At 38.9% G+C, this 15,484-nt stretch overlaps 1 protein-coding gene across 1 annotated transcript; it reads right to left on the bottom strand.

The window, feature by feature from the left end:
- Nucleotides 1-6,745: 6,745 nt before the first annotated feature.
- Nucleotides 6,746-14,901, bottom strand: cdk5 (cyclin-dependent kinase 5). The gene is made up of 12 exons (XM_036518767.1): nucleotides 14,732-14,901; nucleotides 13,244-13,332; nucleotides 13,083-13,150; nucleotides 12,389-12,449; nucleotides 11,534-11,590; nucleotides 11,050-11,145; nucleotides 9,739-9,813; nucleotides 9,274-9,370; nucleotides 8,662-8,731; nucleotides 8,413-8,473; nucleotides 7,727-7,807; nucleotides 6,746-7,347 (listed from the first exon to the last, which is right to left on the bottom strand). The coding sequence occupies exons 1-12, from the start codon at nucleotides 14,766-14,768 to the stop codon at nucleotides 7,261-7,263; spliced, it is 879 nt and encodes a 292-aa protein (XP_036374660.1). The 5' UTR covers nucleotides 14,769-14,901; the 3' UTR covers nucleotides 6,746-7,260.
- Nucleotides 14,902-15,484: the final 583 nt, after the last annotated feature.

Raw genomic sequence — 15,484 nt, forward strand, 5'->3', positions numbered from 1 at the left:
TTGCAAATATGATTACATTTATTATGTAACAGCAAAAATATTACTAATTAGTCATTTTGTAGAGAAATGTGACTTGAAATCCTTGTATCAAGATAATTCTTTTAAAACTTGGAAATATGTCACAGATCATTGCAGCTATTTTGAGAAATTACCTAGGAATTGTAATCCAATAAATCGAATAATGTTTTATCATGGTGCTCGCCATTAAAAAAGTTTTAATATTAAAAAAATCTTATAAAGCAGGGTGTGTCTTAACCATATATGTGCTTTTGAGGAGAATACACCTTGTCTGAAAATACAATCAAAGTCTTAAATGCTACCTGTGGCCAGCTTTGCTGGAATAAATCCATGAATGTTGATATATGAATGCTGATCAATGATATCTGCTTTTATGTCCTGATAAAAGATTCTGTGTACATTTACTAAGTTCTCATACCCTCTTCATTCCATTTGATGCTTGCCCAAAATTGCTACAGTAGTCCTGGAAAAGCCAAAATTAATAGATAATAGTTATTAAAATTGTAGAATATTGCGCATTTACTTTTAAAGCAATATTTCTGTCATACACGAGTGTTTGTGTTTAATGGGGAATTTGCCAATCCTGAAGAATAACCTTTGCATTAAGTAATTGTTGCTTGTTCTTAAACAAAATGACAGTAGGTGTAACCAGACAAGGCCTACTCCAGTTTTTACCCCAGAAAAACATGCAGTTACCCCTAAGCATATTAATCTTAATTTTCTGTATTCCTGCAAGGAGAAATCCAAAATGATCTCAGCAGTGCAGCTGTGTTTTATGTAATTTAATCTCTGGAGCGAGTTTCTGAGATAAACTGGTCCAATGCAGTGGTTGCATTGGCAGCGTGATGTTCTTGTTAATCTATTGCATGTTTTTGGTAGCTTCCCATATTCCCGCACATCTTTGCCAAGCCAGCTCCTCATCTCAAGGCCCTCAGATAAAGAGAAAAGGCTGTCATTTGATACATCATGTTGGCAGGTCTGGAAATGTAGACGGTAGAAAACAGAAACCACTGACACGGTATGACATGACGCGGTAGCCATTTCTTTTATACTGCTCCTGCAGTGCACACTAAGTGGACATGGCTTTACAGGGGGACTAGTGGACTTGCCATAGTAACACACAACCCAAATGTGGACCTTAAGTGTCTTCCAATCTGTATAGGACATTTACTTCCTTGAACTGCTCATATTAAGATGCAAAGAATTCATTGCCTGATCTCACATAAGACAATGAAAGAGTAATGAATGGGACATGGTATTGTACAAAGCTTCTTTCATATTGTGTATTTATGACATTAAAATTGCTTTGTTTTGATGCATTGTTATATACTTATAACAACTATTGAAATCATGGGAATACTTGTTCATGTAATGAGAACACAGTGAGCTGTGTGATGTGTAAATGGCCCAGTGTAATAAATAAGTAGTTATTTAACCATCTATTTATCTACCCATCTTTTTAACCTTTGTATCAGTCCAGTTTCTCCTTTCATTGCACATTTTATCTGAGTCACAGAATGCTTATACTCCTCCATTTAATGCTTACTGAATGTCAAATCATAAACTGTTAATATCATTTTCTCTGTAAATAATAATAATAATTACAATGTTGATGATGATGACAATGATCGTGAAAATTTTGCCATCAGACTCATGCAGGCAGAGTTGACATTAGTGATGGTACTTAACTTCATGACTGTTGACCTTGTGTATAAATTCTGTTGTCACAAGACAGACAAAGCCTCTAAAGTGTAATCTTTCTCCGTGGGAAACAGCTCAGCTTTACTTCCTCTCCACAAGGGGAAGCATGTCAATGTGTTTGTTCCATATTCTTGGTTCCATATTTGCTCTGCAGCTTACAGGAGCTTCAAGCCTAAAACATGGACTACCATGCTTTGGTTTAAATGACTAACTATATCGATCATAATTTGTATGTGTGAAATAAACTGGAATATGACATACCCTTGTTTCAGGATTGTAATTTGATAAGGAGAGCAATACCATGTATTAAAAGTGCAAAATCAGGATGCCCTTTTGGAAATCGATATATTTAATACAACTAAAATAATGTGCATTTATTTTGAGGTTTAATTTATCATAATACATGTATTGCTCTGTGGGTAATTTCACAGCTGAACTGAGAATATATTTCAGAATTTACATAAACATGTTCTTTTTCATGGCTGGTTGGTTTGATCAGCTTATCTGGATTTCATTCAGAAAGCTGCTCCTATAAGCACACAGTATGAAATTTATACTACTTGTAGAAATGAAAATATTACTTGCAACATTTGCGGGGAACAATTAGGATGTTGCTATATTCCTAATAAGATTGTTTTCTAGAGGATTGTGGCCACGGTCAAACTATATTTTTACTGCCAAGTACAGTTTACAATGAGGAGGCTGGTCATGGACAGGAGGGGTGGGGTTAAAGAAAAAAGGAAAATATGTAAACAAAATCTCAGGAGTACATACCTGAGGGTATGATCCATACCAGAACAAACACTCTAAACGTCTGCCTTTCATTTTAAGTGTAATGCATCATGGTCCCATTTTCTGTCAACAGTGTGTTTTGTCCTTAACTTTAAATAACTGCTTACATCATTTGTTGGTCACGCAAAATAATGAGATTAACTGTGATTACAATTAAGGAAAAATGTTTTGTGAATGAAACAAAGCAAAAAAAAAAAACCTGAAACTTCAAAGTTAAGGACAAACTTGGGCTATGGCCTCCCATTAGTTTCTGCCCCTTGCTTGACCTTCGACCGCCCCTTCCCTCCGGCCAATCACAGAGCGGCAATAGTCACAGCCAAACACTGAGTGAAGGAGGCCGAGTGGAGAACCAAAAAAAAAGGTCAACTTAGAACAACAGAGCAAGAGACTCATTTTAAAATCCAACCAACAAAACAATAGCGAAATCCTGGTTGTACATTGACGCAAATGTTTTTTGATGGATTTTTTAAAAACTTGATTTCAGCCTACTAGTAGACTAGTGTAGCTCAGTCCTAAGTACTCTACTCCTGCAGCTCAAAGTTCAGTGCGTACTGTTGTGGCCCCTACCTCTCTGCTCTATCTTGCATGCTCACTGCGTGCCCCTGATGTCTCATGTACCCCTGTGTGTACCCTGCTATGTTCGAGTACATATTCAGTATATACCTACTAGTATCAGTAAAGTACTTGGAAGCCAGATGAAGCAAATCACAAGTCTCTTGTGACTTCCTTGTGACCGTGACCAGCTACACCTCAAATGGGCAGCTGGTACGGTTTATGTGTAAACTTGCATACATTTTTTCACTGTGGTGCCATACGTAATCACTGCAGACATAAACCTGAGAACATTATGGGTAGCAAAAATCGAAATGACCGTGCAACTTTTGAGTATTTTGCATAGCCATATGTACAGATTTGTATGCTGGAAAACGATGCCAAAATGCAGTAAGGCATGGGAAATAAGATGCATTTTCAGATGATCATTTTGATGTGTCTTATCTTTCAGTAAATGATGTCAGATTGCTTTTAGAGCATTGTTTTATGCTATGTAATTTAATTTTTTTTTGTCTCATTTCTGGTTTTGAGAAATGAAACCCAAACCCTGTTCATACTTTTTTCAACCATCTTGTGAATTATATTCCACTGAGAAACTGTGTATTGCACATTGTGTATTAACAGCTGCTATATAATGAGGGAATATCAGGGTAGACATTCATTAGGACAAATCTCGTCATATGTTTGCTATAGTAATAAAATATATGAATCGGTATTGGTTCTAGTCAAATGCCACGTATTGTAAATTTCACCAGCCTAAGGGTTTTATCCGCTTGAATCGTGTTTTCTCAGAAAACTGAAATGCATTTGTCTAATTGTTTGAGTTTGAACAATTAATAGGGATAATTGTATCTTCCAGTGACCGGGGTAACTGGTAAAAACTGGTGAATTAGCGTGGGTAGATTCAGTTCTTGGCAATGCTGTTTTGCAGATATGGTGAGGCCTTCCAAACAAATCACAAACTACATTTGGCCATTGGGCAAGCCTTTCCTTGTGAATTCTCAATGACCTGCTTGTGTTGGGATGGAAAAATAACAATGTAGCTAATCTTTAATATTAGCCAGGAACAGGGGTTTATACAATTTTTTTTAAGATATGTCTGAAATGTGTGATTTTTTAATTGGATATTATATTGAGCTACACGACAGAGGGAATGTTGAATACACAGAGCAAAATCCATTTCCAAACATCCACGCTTTTATTTTATGCACAATTCACAAACTTGTGACCAGGTATTCATTGGTGCATACATGTATGGTCTCTGTATTTGGTGTTTACCAATTCCATTTTTTTTTTGTTTACTTAGTGCTATCACAAATAGACATTTGCGGGACTGAGACTTGGTTCATCTGGCTCCATTTACTGTATAAATATATTCAGTAAATAACTACCTGCATATTTTGTGAATGAACTAAAACCTGACGTATACATCAAATAAAGAACCCTTCTCTTACCCATGTGTCATGTATTTCTGTCTACAGTGGAATATGTTAAGGATATGAATATAGATGTTTGGTTTTTCACTTCTATTTTCTGTTGTATCCAATATGTAGGTTACACTTTTCAGCCTTGTGACTTTAGGTTTCTGGAAGAAACAGTGCTGAAATTGCACAAAGGCTTGAAACTAATTTATTAAATATTTCACCAATGTACAACTTAATGTTCATGTATACACCACAGAAATAAGTCATTACTCTGACAAGTAATTTGCCAGAGGAAACAAAATTAAAGGGGGGAACAAAAAAAATCCACCTTCATTGCAAAATGTTGTTGTTGATGTGTCTCTTTGTAGTAGAAAAGGTAACTAGTGCTACATCTGAAATTAATATTTGCATTTTTCACAGCCAATAACAATACCTCTTATGGACCAACAGTCCACTTGTCAACTAGTCAATCAAGACTTAAAACACAGCTGAAAAACGTACATGCATCATGTACATGATAGTGTCATAGCCCAAAAAGCTTTCCTGCCCTATCAGGTTGTAATACAACGTTAAAGCAGGTCCTGCAAAGCAATGCAAAGTTGGTTAAAACCCACACATAAAATGTTCTTCAGCTCACAAACCAAACCAAATGTAAATGGATACCTATGGTTTGTGTTCAGAATCTGAAACTACCACTGGAGGTACCAGGTTCTTTATAGCAGGTGAGCTAATGATATAAAATATAGTAGTCAAATTTAAAACATTCTAACTCCGCCTTCTCATACTTCCACTACGGTAAAGCTAAAGCAAGGGTTTTCGTAGGCAAATCTTGTTGACCCAGGACGAATTTATTTTTATGTAATCAGGCCTTGACGTGACTCATGTGCTAAATACAAAATACCTGCACTTCAAAGTCTATTATATATAAAATTAAGTTGTTTTTTTGTGCAAGATAACTGCAGTGCTTACCAGACACAATTTGTTCATGATAGGCTCAGCATGTCAAAGTCTTTAATGACCATAGTATCATGTCTTAGCATGACCATTCATCCCTATTGTAAAAGAAAATGCATGGATGCAGATTCAGCTTTAAGAAGAAAATGTGACTTGATCATGTTACCTCAAGATGTGAAGATTAATTAGCTACTTAGACAATCTTTCATTTCTCAAAGCATTTTGTACCTACTGTATATCTGACTATCAATGCAGGCAGGCATTAAATTATTAACACAGTCAATTATTAATACTTACATTCTAAATGACTGGAAACAATGTTAACACAATGCACAGAAACTGATTTTTAAAACCTTAATCAATCCGACGTTATGAAATACATTTCCATAACCAAAATGAATGTATAATTTTGTACTGAATAGCTGAAATTGTTGTGTGGAGGACTACCGCAAGGAAAGCAAAATAATACTGGTCCATTCACATGGAGTTATGCACCAAAATTTAAATACCCGTCAGTGAATCTTTGCTGCCACAAAAAGTCAAAGCATGGTAATCTGTGTAATTACATTAACAAAACTGGATGACTGATCTGACTTATCTTTCCATTAAGGTGAAATGCACTGCAACATTACATTTGCTTGTGCTGATGTGTAGACATTTTTTTCCATTCTCGTGGCAGCAGTTTCAACATGCCGATAAGACACCATTTCGATAACGCAACTTGACAATGAAAAAGATGACATCTGTCTGTGAAATCGCCATGGTCCACACCTCAAAACAAATGCACAAGGGTCCAAGCTGCGGCCAAGTGGGAGGTCCCCACTCTCAGTGTAAAACTGACTTCTGAACGAGTGACTGATTAAAGAGAAGTTTACAAAAACCAAAACCAAAAAAAAAAAGCTACAATTGCTGCCCTTAAGGTACAGGAAAAGTGCATTACATTAAAAGAATGGGTTACATTAGTAGGACTACAAGCCTGAGTAATCATAGTAGGCCAACATAAATAACATTTTTCCTTTAAATTAAAAAATCTCAAATGCATGTTTGTTAGTGGCAAAAGATTAATACCGCACCAAAGAAAGTATTCTGAACAGTATGCAAGTATGAGCATGGTTTACTGTCTGTTACCAATCTGACTTAAATCTGCAAGCAATACAGAAAGAAACGTTTTCTTATCTTCAATCTCCTTCACTGTGCATACAGCACAGTGTTTCTACTTTTTCTTTACTGTGTTTATCAACATTAGAAAGCTATTTTCTATGTGATCGTAGAACCAAAAAGCCGATTTACAGTACAGTGTAAGGGACAGGGCAAGACTTCTGAAAGGACTAGAGCATTTCAGCTAATTGTTTGCTAATGAAACAAAATATCCAATCTGAACCAAGCAAAAGTCACCGGTGCGGAAAGAGAGAAGGGCTCTGAGAGGTGGAAATCGGGTTGTCGTCGCTAAGGCGATTGGCTCAAATGGTTTCGAGCCCCACGAGGCTCCGGTTCACCCACTGCGATTGGACTGCGAAGTGTCACGTGACCGGGGGACAGGGCCTGCTGTGTCGAGTGTTTACCTCTGCAACCTTCACCGCAAAGCAGAAGTCCCCAAGTGAATGGGAAATGGACAATAAGACAGATAACTGACAGAAACCTAAAACCACAAGGCGGCTGTGTTCCTTCATGATGCACAAGATGATGCTGGGGAGCATGTCCTTGTTCCGGGGGAGGGGGGGGGGGGGTGACCTTTTGAGCGGGTCCTCGGAGGGATATGGAGTGAACAGAGTGACCAGAGTAGCTGACTGAGGTCCAGCAGACAGAAGTTGGCAAACGTCTACGGGGGGCAGAAATCTGCAAAGTAGGGGTGCTGCAAGGCCTCCTCTGCGGAAATGCGCTGGACCGGATTGCACTTTAACAGATTCTGCGGAGAAAGAATAGCAGCTGTGGCTTAATGGCAGGGCATTCCAGACAGGATACCACAGGTGACTGGAGTTAGAAAAACAAACGTACTGTACTTTATGATGGACAGCTAAAAAACACAATGCCCCTTTCACATCCTTCAACAATCGGGGATAAAAGTATGTATAAACACAAAGTATTCTATATTCCTTATATCTTGAAACAAAACAATGACAGAGATACATTTCAACTTTGAGTGATAGGTTTGCTTGAATATAATGTTATTGAAATGACTGTTAAGTACTTTTCATGTGCAGTTGCATGTCTACAGAGGTAAGGCCCTTTGACAAATCCTTCTTGCGTCAGTGACGGCTGCAGTAAGAGGTTCTGGCGGTAGCTACCTGCAGCAGGTCCCGTCCTGTGGCACTGAGCTTGGGAACAACATTCACCAGCGAGGTTGTGGCTGGATACATGGGATACGGCTGCCAGCACAGAGACAGTCCCGGGTCAGTATCGCAGAAATGACGGACAACACAGTAATGACAAACTACTTGACGATTAAGGGCAAAGTGGGATTGTTCCTGAAAATGTTTGTTTGAATTCTCTTTGAACAGACTGGAGCAAAGTGTGGCCCTAATTTAATCTAAATGCAAAGCTCCTTTCTTCTTGACTTTGAACTCAAATTAAAGTAGGTGTTACTTTTTCCATAACAACTTACCCATGTAAGATCTGACAGATTCTAAAATTAAATGGAAAGAAAATACAATGGAAAAAAACACTATACTGTGTTTGTGTTTAAGGAGGATTAAGGTTGTAGTAGGCCAGGGCATACTGTAGATATATATGCAGATATACCACATTTAGTATATTCCACACCTTATCGGCGGTAGTCGTATTAAGTATTTTTCTCCAGTACTGCTTACATCAGGAGTACAGATGATATTTATTGTGTTGTAAAACACAATAAATATATCATCTGCCTCATCTCTCCATTTCAAATACAGCAGTTCAGTACTTTTTGAACCATTTACTGGACAGCACTGAACTAGTCATGTACTCGTCACCAAGTAGAAGACCACTACCTTACCTTATAATCAGGGAGTTTGGTCATAGCTTGCCACTGCTCCTCTGTTGGTGTCCCTAGCAACGTAGCAAAGCATTAAGGAAAGCTGGAAAGTTGCTACACAGATTCTGACACAGAACATGCGACTAAAATTGTAAGTAATCTTATTTAAGAACATGCACAAAATAACCACATTTTATTTAAACCAATTAGGTGAGTCCAGCCCCAATATGTTAGCATTTCTGTTAAATAAGTTAACAGCTCAAAGGATATCGGAAGATCCTCTTCAGCTGGTCGTCAACATCGTTCCCTGGGAACAGGGGCCTTCCAGCATTCGCTAACTCTACATATACCAACCAAAAGAAGGAAATACATCATCATGAGCTTTCAGGTTCAATGCCCAAAGCAGACATGTTGAACACCAAGTACCAGATGCCTCTCTGCTAGCATTTAGCATTAATGAGATGGGTTGTACTGCAGTGTGACCAACTGGCAACCTCTCAAGCCTGCGTGTCTGGCTGCTGCACCCCATTAAAATCAAGAAATACAGACACCCCATAGCAGTCAAGGCTTAAAGACAATAACAGTAAAACCCAATGAAGAGGTTTTATTCTAGACTTATTAAGCCTTTACAAACAGGCCTTCTGAGAGCCATCTACTGGTTAAGTCCAAATGTCCCTTTACCAGGAGTTCACTCTGAAATACATCTTAACTTAAATAACTTTAAAAACTTATGAGCAAACTTTCAAACATATTTCAAGCTGCAAACTCTGAGTGCCCTTTAATGGCAAATTAAAACTTACTGAGATTTTTTTTTGATATTGTTTGTCAGTTTGATAATGGGGTCTGTACTGAGCTGGGCAGAGGTGTTATGGAACAAAGTACCTGCGAATATGCAGCCCGCCGACCACATGTCGATGGAGGTAGAATACAGCTTAGCACCAAACAGCACGTCTGGCGGCCTGTACCACAATGTCACCACCTAAGGGAAGAAAATTACTCCTTGCTGAAACACAATGATTGCGCTCTCCAAAACAAAGTAAATGCCATCGCCATCAACGTTCAATGCTTTTTTTATTTAAAAAATCAACAGTGCGGGGCACTCATCATTGTTCATGCAAAAGAACATGCTGCTTTTGCAGGCAACTGTCAATAAATCTTTGAGAAAAACTAAACAGTCCAACCGACACAAAACTGGGACGTCAATTCATCAACAGTCCACTAACGCATGTGTCTCTCTACAAAACTTTAGGAAAAAGTAACTGAGTGCTTGCATGGATGCAGAATTTGGAGGGCGATTTACCAGTAATGTGTTCCTGTTGTTTTATAGTAAGATGCTATAGTCCTTACCTCAGCCGAATAACACCTCACTGGAATCCCGAAGGCACGTGCCAACCCAAAATCAGCCAGCTTCAGCTCCCCGTTCTGAGAATAACAACACAGCCGTGTGGGATAGGGCAGCACTACAGACAACCAACAACATATAGCTGCAGATTCACAAAATGCTTTGGGTTACTGAGATGGAAACTCACCATAGCAAAACTGAAATTTAGATTTGCTATGTATTATCTATATAGACTGTACTGCGATGAGTTAAAGTGCTGCTCTGAGTTCCTGTTACTGGTGTTGCCAACATCCAGCTAATTCACCCTTCCCTAAATAAAGTATCCATAATTGGGTTATATTTCTTTAATGTCATACTTTAACACCAGTATGAACAAATGTGAGACTGATGACAATTTGACATTCACAAAGTTCTTCCATAGATATGTAGCTAATAAACTGCAAGTAGCGTGACAGTTTGGATAATGTCAAGTAATGATTTATGATTACCATGGCATATGCTACTTGAAGTCATTTGTGAGTTTGTTTCAAATTTTCCACAACTCCTCTATCTAAGCTCTGGGCGCTGAAATCACTGAAACTAGAACGCACAGTAAAATGTTTGAAGATCATACATGAGTGCACTGCTAGTGTACACATTTCACATATATATGTGAATATATTACGTTTGAGGACTTGTCACCACCTCAGCATACGGCTATGATTATTACTCTAAGCATTAGCCAGAATGCTTGCCATTTTCTCGTTGTCTCTGAGGATGGATCAAATAAATGCTTTTGTTCTGGCCATGGCTCAACAGGCTCATCTTGCACTTGGGTCCAATGTTGATTTTGGTGTTGTGAACAAAATTTTATGTGTGCCTTTCTTCATGACTGTCTCTGATTCTGTGCTGCAGTCATAAAGGAAAAAGGAGGCCAGAGACATAATAATTATCATTAGCAAAAATAATGATGATTATTATTAAACAGCTGGTGGAACAGTACGTTGCTGAATGGCCAATTTTCCTCGGCTGTTGGCAGTCCTGCTAATCTCTTCTTGTGAAAACTGCCGCCAAACACAATTCTATCCAGAATTTAGACACGCCAGCAATTGAGCATTATCGCTGCTTGTAAGACCCTGACACACGCACAGAGATCTAAGCTGCTGTACAATTTCAGCTTGCATGCGCAGAGTTTCAGAGATAACCGCAGCGCACATTGCAGCAAAATTGTAACAGCTATCAGCAAGGCTAAAAATCATACTGTACTAAGCTTCGGCTATCCCTTGCCACCCTCCGTCCCCTCCCGCTGGAAGAGAACAGTCACCCCATTCACTTACTCGGTTGATGAGAAGGTTCTGAGGTTTAAGGTCCCTGTGCAGCACATTCCGGCTGTGACAGAAACCCAATCCCTTTAACAGCTGGTACATGAATGACTGTAGACAGGGAGAGATGGTAATGGAAAGCAATATTCAATTATCCTACAAAAGCTCAATACCATCCCCCTCGTCCCAGGGAGCGCAGTAAAATTCCTATTTACAGATCACTGCGGTATGCTTTCTGTTCCATTTCCCAAAACTCATCTCATTCTTTAAGGGGAGCTGGATTAGGCTTGGTGAAAACGAACGCAGATTTGCTTTGTTTCATCTTGGAACTCTGCAGATGTGTCATTTTCTTCATGACTAGAAGTCATGATGATCTACAGGCAAAACGCAGAGGTAACGCTACCATACACAGACGTCTACCCCTGCAGTGGAGCTGTCATCTGTTAAATATTAAAAATGACAATTGAGAATTAGGACAACTGAAATCACTCAGACTTGCCTTCACGGTCTCTGGATCCAAGTCACCATTGCAGCTGTCAAAATATTTCTTCAAATCCTGTTGGAATAATACGCAATCATGTTTTCTTCCTTCAATCAGAAGATTTTTAATTCATTCTATTAAAGAAAGGATCAAATCAATGGCACACTGCTGTATATGATATGGAATGTATGCTGTTAAACATGCATCCTGTGCATCCACACAAAAGAGGAATTCTCCATTGAGTTAATGACATCTTTTACAATTTTCTCAGAAAATACCTATGGTGACTAGATTTACATTTTGTATACCACATCCATTTATACAAACGGATATACAATTCAGCAATTCAACTTAAGAACATGCTGCTGCAGATCATAACACTATTGCCCTGCTCTGGTTTTCAGCCTGCCACTTTCTGGTTATACGTACAGTTCTATCTGACCACTCCACCACAATGTGGCCCTCATCTCCATTCCCCTAATTTGCTTCAACAAAGCTCTCCTCAGCCCTATTGAAGTGGAGTGGGCAGTTGTCAGCCATATCAATACAGCAGAGGCAAAGGCCACCATAACATCAGTCAGTTAAAATGGATTAACACGGCTACCATCAGAAACGTAAGTGCAGTCTGGAGATGGGTCTCAATTCACACCTACATTCTTCCCTTCATGAGGTCTTATACAATACCTGTACACAGTAGCTGCTTTTAAGTTTGATATTCTATCATTCTCACCAACTAACCTACTACTGTCAACAGACTCTGCTCTGCAATTATAGAAAGATAATCTGAGCTAGTCAGGCAACTCATTCAAACAGGCAGGTCTTCAAGCTATGAGCTACATTTTTATCCTTCTCCTTCCTTGTGGTGTGCCTTACCTGATCACAGTACTCGAACACTAACGTCAACTTCTTATCGCTGTGTAGAACATCATGCAACCTAGGAGACAACACAGGCAAACACAAGATAATCGATTATTACATCTCAATTTTATTCACAGTTTATTCAGAACTAAAGAAGACATTTCTGTTTAATGCTATTCATTGCAGACTTAAAAACAGAATGGTCATAGTTTACACTCCCTGTCATATAAAATACAAAAATCATAAGAATAACATTCTACGTACAGACAACTTTAGGTTTACTCTTTTTCTGGACAATATATAACTCTAAAAGCCCAGATTACTGATGACCCAGTCAGTGGTGCCAGATTTGAAAGACACTGGGTAATCCAGTCAGGATAAAAATCCCACTCAATTTTGCCAAAAGTAGTTCAGACACTGCGCTTGTGGTCAACTGTTTCATGATCAGACTTCAAAGGTCTGATAAGAAATGCATCTAAGCTATATTTCATATGCAACTAGATAGAATGCTGGTAGACAGAATCTGCTCTTTGGATATAAAAAAAAAAAAACTTACAAATATTACACAGACACACAGTCAAGTTTTGTATCTTAGATGAATGGATATTTTCAAATACACACTTACCAATACCGTATTAAACCACACCCCACTGGGTGTCAAACACGCCAATCAATAACAGTAAAACATGTACAGCCACTGACAACCTACCTTACTATGTTTTTATGTTTAAGTTCTTTCAATAAACAGATTTCCCGCAATGCCGAACTTGGAACCCCCTGAAAAACAACGGGACACATCATCGTAAGAACAAAACCTTTGTTTGATTGTACTGGATTTGTTGTGTTGCATACAATTGCTCCATCACATACCTCGTCGTCGTCATCTAATCTCACTCTCTTCAGAGCTACTATTTCATGGGTTTCTCTGTTTTTGGCTTTGAAGACTGTGCCATAGGTACCTGCGTGATGACAAAATTAAGTATGAAACTACGCTAAATGATCAAGATATCCTCTAACCAAACAATGTGGCCACTCGTACATTTGTGCTCGTTACTACTTCATAGTCATAAAAAAATCAGGGTCACTTGTGTACTTTTAAACCTTTAAACTTTCTGACAGCTCTCCTCAAGCGGCCTATGATTTAAATGCCTTGTGCTACATAGGCTAGCTAGCCACTTGGGTTATAGTGGGCCAGCTAGTTAGCTACTATTCAGTCCAGGTGTCTTGGGACATTGGTTGGCCAGGTAATACACGAGGATTGGTCCATGCACGGAGGAGATTATGAACTAAGACAGTGAATAATTAAATGTACTTTCTTATAAATTAGCCCATCATGTTATGACAATTTACCTAGCTAACGTTCGCTAACTTAGCTACAACGCCCACGTCTGATGCAGAAAACGAAATCTCATATCTTTAAGAAAGCATTTGGTGTATGTAGCCAATATACTAGTGAGGTGTACAGCATGTATCGTTAGCCATCTAGACTAACTCGCTAGTTAGATCTTCCTCAATGAATAAACAACATTTTCAAATTACTGATACAGCTGAAATCTTCATTACCTAGCTAGCAACTAAGTGTGTGGTTTGACATATTGCCATGGTTAGTGCGATGAAAGTAAAATGCAGAAAACGTTTGGAATAACAGTGGCTTAGCTACTTGCACCCATTATGTATTAGCTTAAAGCTAGCTAGCTTCCTAACCCTGGTTTCCCACCATCATTGTGCCACAGCTCCACAATTTGGAAAACTGCTAGGTCGCCAGCTGGCAGCCACGATTCCACACTTCATTTTGGGGTTATTAACACTTCAATCGAACAAGCTATTTTCCACAAAAATCAGCCAACGTACAGCTTGCGACGTATGTGCTTAGTCGTTAGCCCGCTAATCACACAAATACGTTTCTGCTAGCATGTACCCTCTTGTTAGCGACCTAGCCAGACACCATATTAACTACCTATAGTGACTGTATATCCAACTAGCTAGCCAACATTTTGGCATTAGCTATACTGATTCAGTAAACCAGACAGCTAACGTTAGGTAACCAGTGCTTTTTTATCAATTCTCCACAAGTAACGATAGCTACGAGTTAGCTAGCTAGCTAGCTAGCTAACAACCAGAAACAATTGTGACTGCCTGGGCGGCGTCTCGAAACCACGGTAACGGGGTCGCTTTCCCTTGTACTCGACACCCGAGGCTTGCGGGGGTAGTTTAGCTAGCTAGCTAGCTAAAGTAGGCCGGACATCGAGCTACCGTCACAACTGCACCAAGCTGCATCTCGTCCCCCCATACAAAACGCCGTACAGATCTGAAGCTATTGATACCGAACACTGCATCATAAAATCAGTAAACACTCACCCTCCCCGATCTTCTCAAGCTTCTCATATTTCTGCATGTTTTCCCCCAACGTAGCTAGCGAGCTAGCTACAATTTTAAACCCCTGGATATTAGCTAACGTTAGCTAATAAGGGAGATTTTTGAAATATATTGTGTAGCAAGCTACTTGTAAATGCAATTCCTTAGGCCATCTATCGGCCGAATGTCGAACTGCAACACGCAATGACGTAGTTGCCGCCCACAAAAGCTACCAGGATAGAAACTGCTACCTTCACAACGTAATAGTTATTAGCTTATTTGCGGAGTACCAAAGGTTCCTATATCCAGTTCCAGTATATCCAGGAATAGCAAGGTGACTGGGTCTCTCGGTAGATGCTCAACATTGTTGTTTTTTAATTTGTCATCCTTTCCATGATACTGATCTTGATTTGTCTCAGTGCAATCATTGTCATTGTCCACATATCCACTTAAGTGCTGTTTAGGGTAATGTGCATTGTGAGACTAGACAAGCTGTATTCAAAATACTGATACAGCAAAAACGATTTATAATTACACACACAGAACATGAATAAACGCCAAAGATTTTTTTTTTTTTTATTTAAAACTATTTTACATTTCAAGATGGACTTAACATAAGCGATTACTCTAGTAACCCACCCAGTAGAACAATGAAGGGTTGAGTGATTTAAAGAAACTGGTCCAAGTGACAATATTTACAGTAATTAGATAAAATTCTAGCTATAAAGTAGAGCTAACTCCAGGCAGGTATGTTGT

The sequence above is a fragment of the Megalops cyprinoides genome, chromosome 24 (genome assembly GCF_013368585.1).
Source record: "Megalops cyprinoides isolate fMegCyp1 chromosome 24, fMegCyp1.pri, whole genome shotgun sequence".
Classification (NCBI taxonomy): Eukaryota; Metazoa; Chordata; class Actinopteri; order Elopiformes; family Megalopidae; genus Megalops; species Megalops cyprinoides.

Bases quoted from the DNA above. Each gene is read 5' to 3' on its own strand.
- cdk5 (XM_036518767.1), bottom strand. From the start codon at position 14,768: ATGCAGAAATATGAGAAGCTTGAGAAGATCGGGGAGG. The intron at 13,151-13,243 runs GTATGTGATGGA...GTTGTTTTTCAG, and splicing joins GATTAGATGACGACGACGAG to GGGGTTCCAAGTTCGGCATT. The intron at 9,371-9,738 runs GTAAGGACTATA...TTCTTCCCTTAG, and splicing joins TGAGGTGTTATTCGGCTGAG to GTGGTGACATTGTGGTACAG.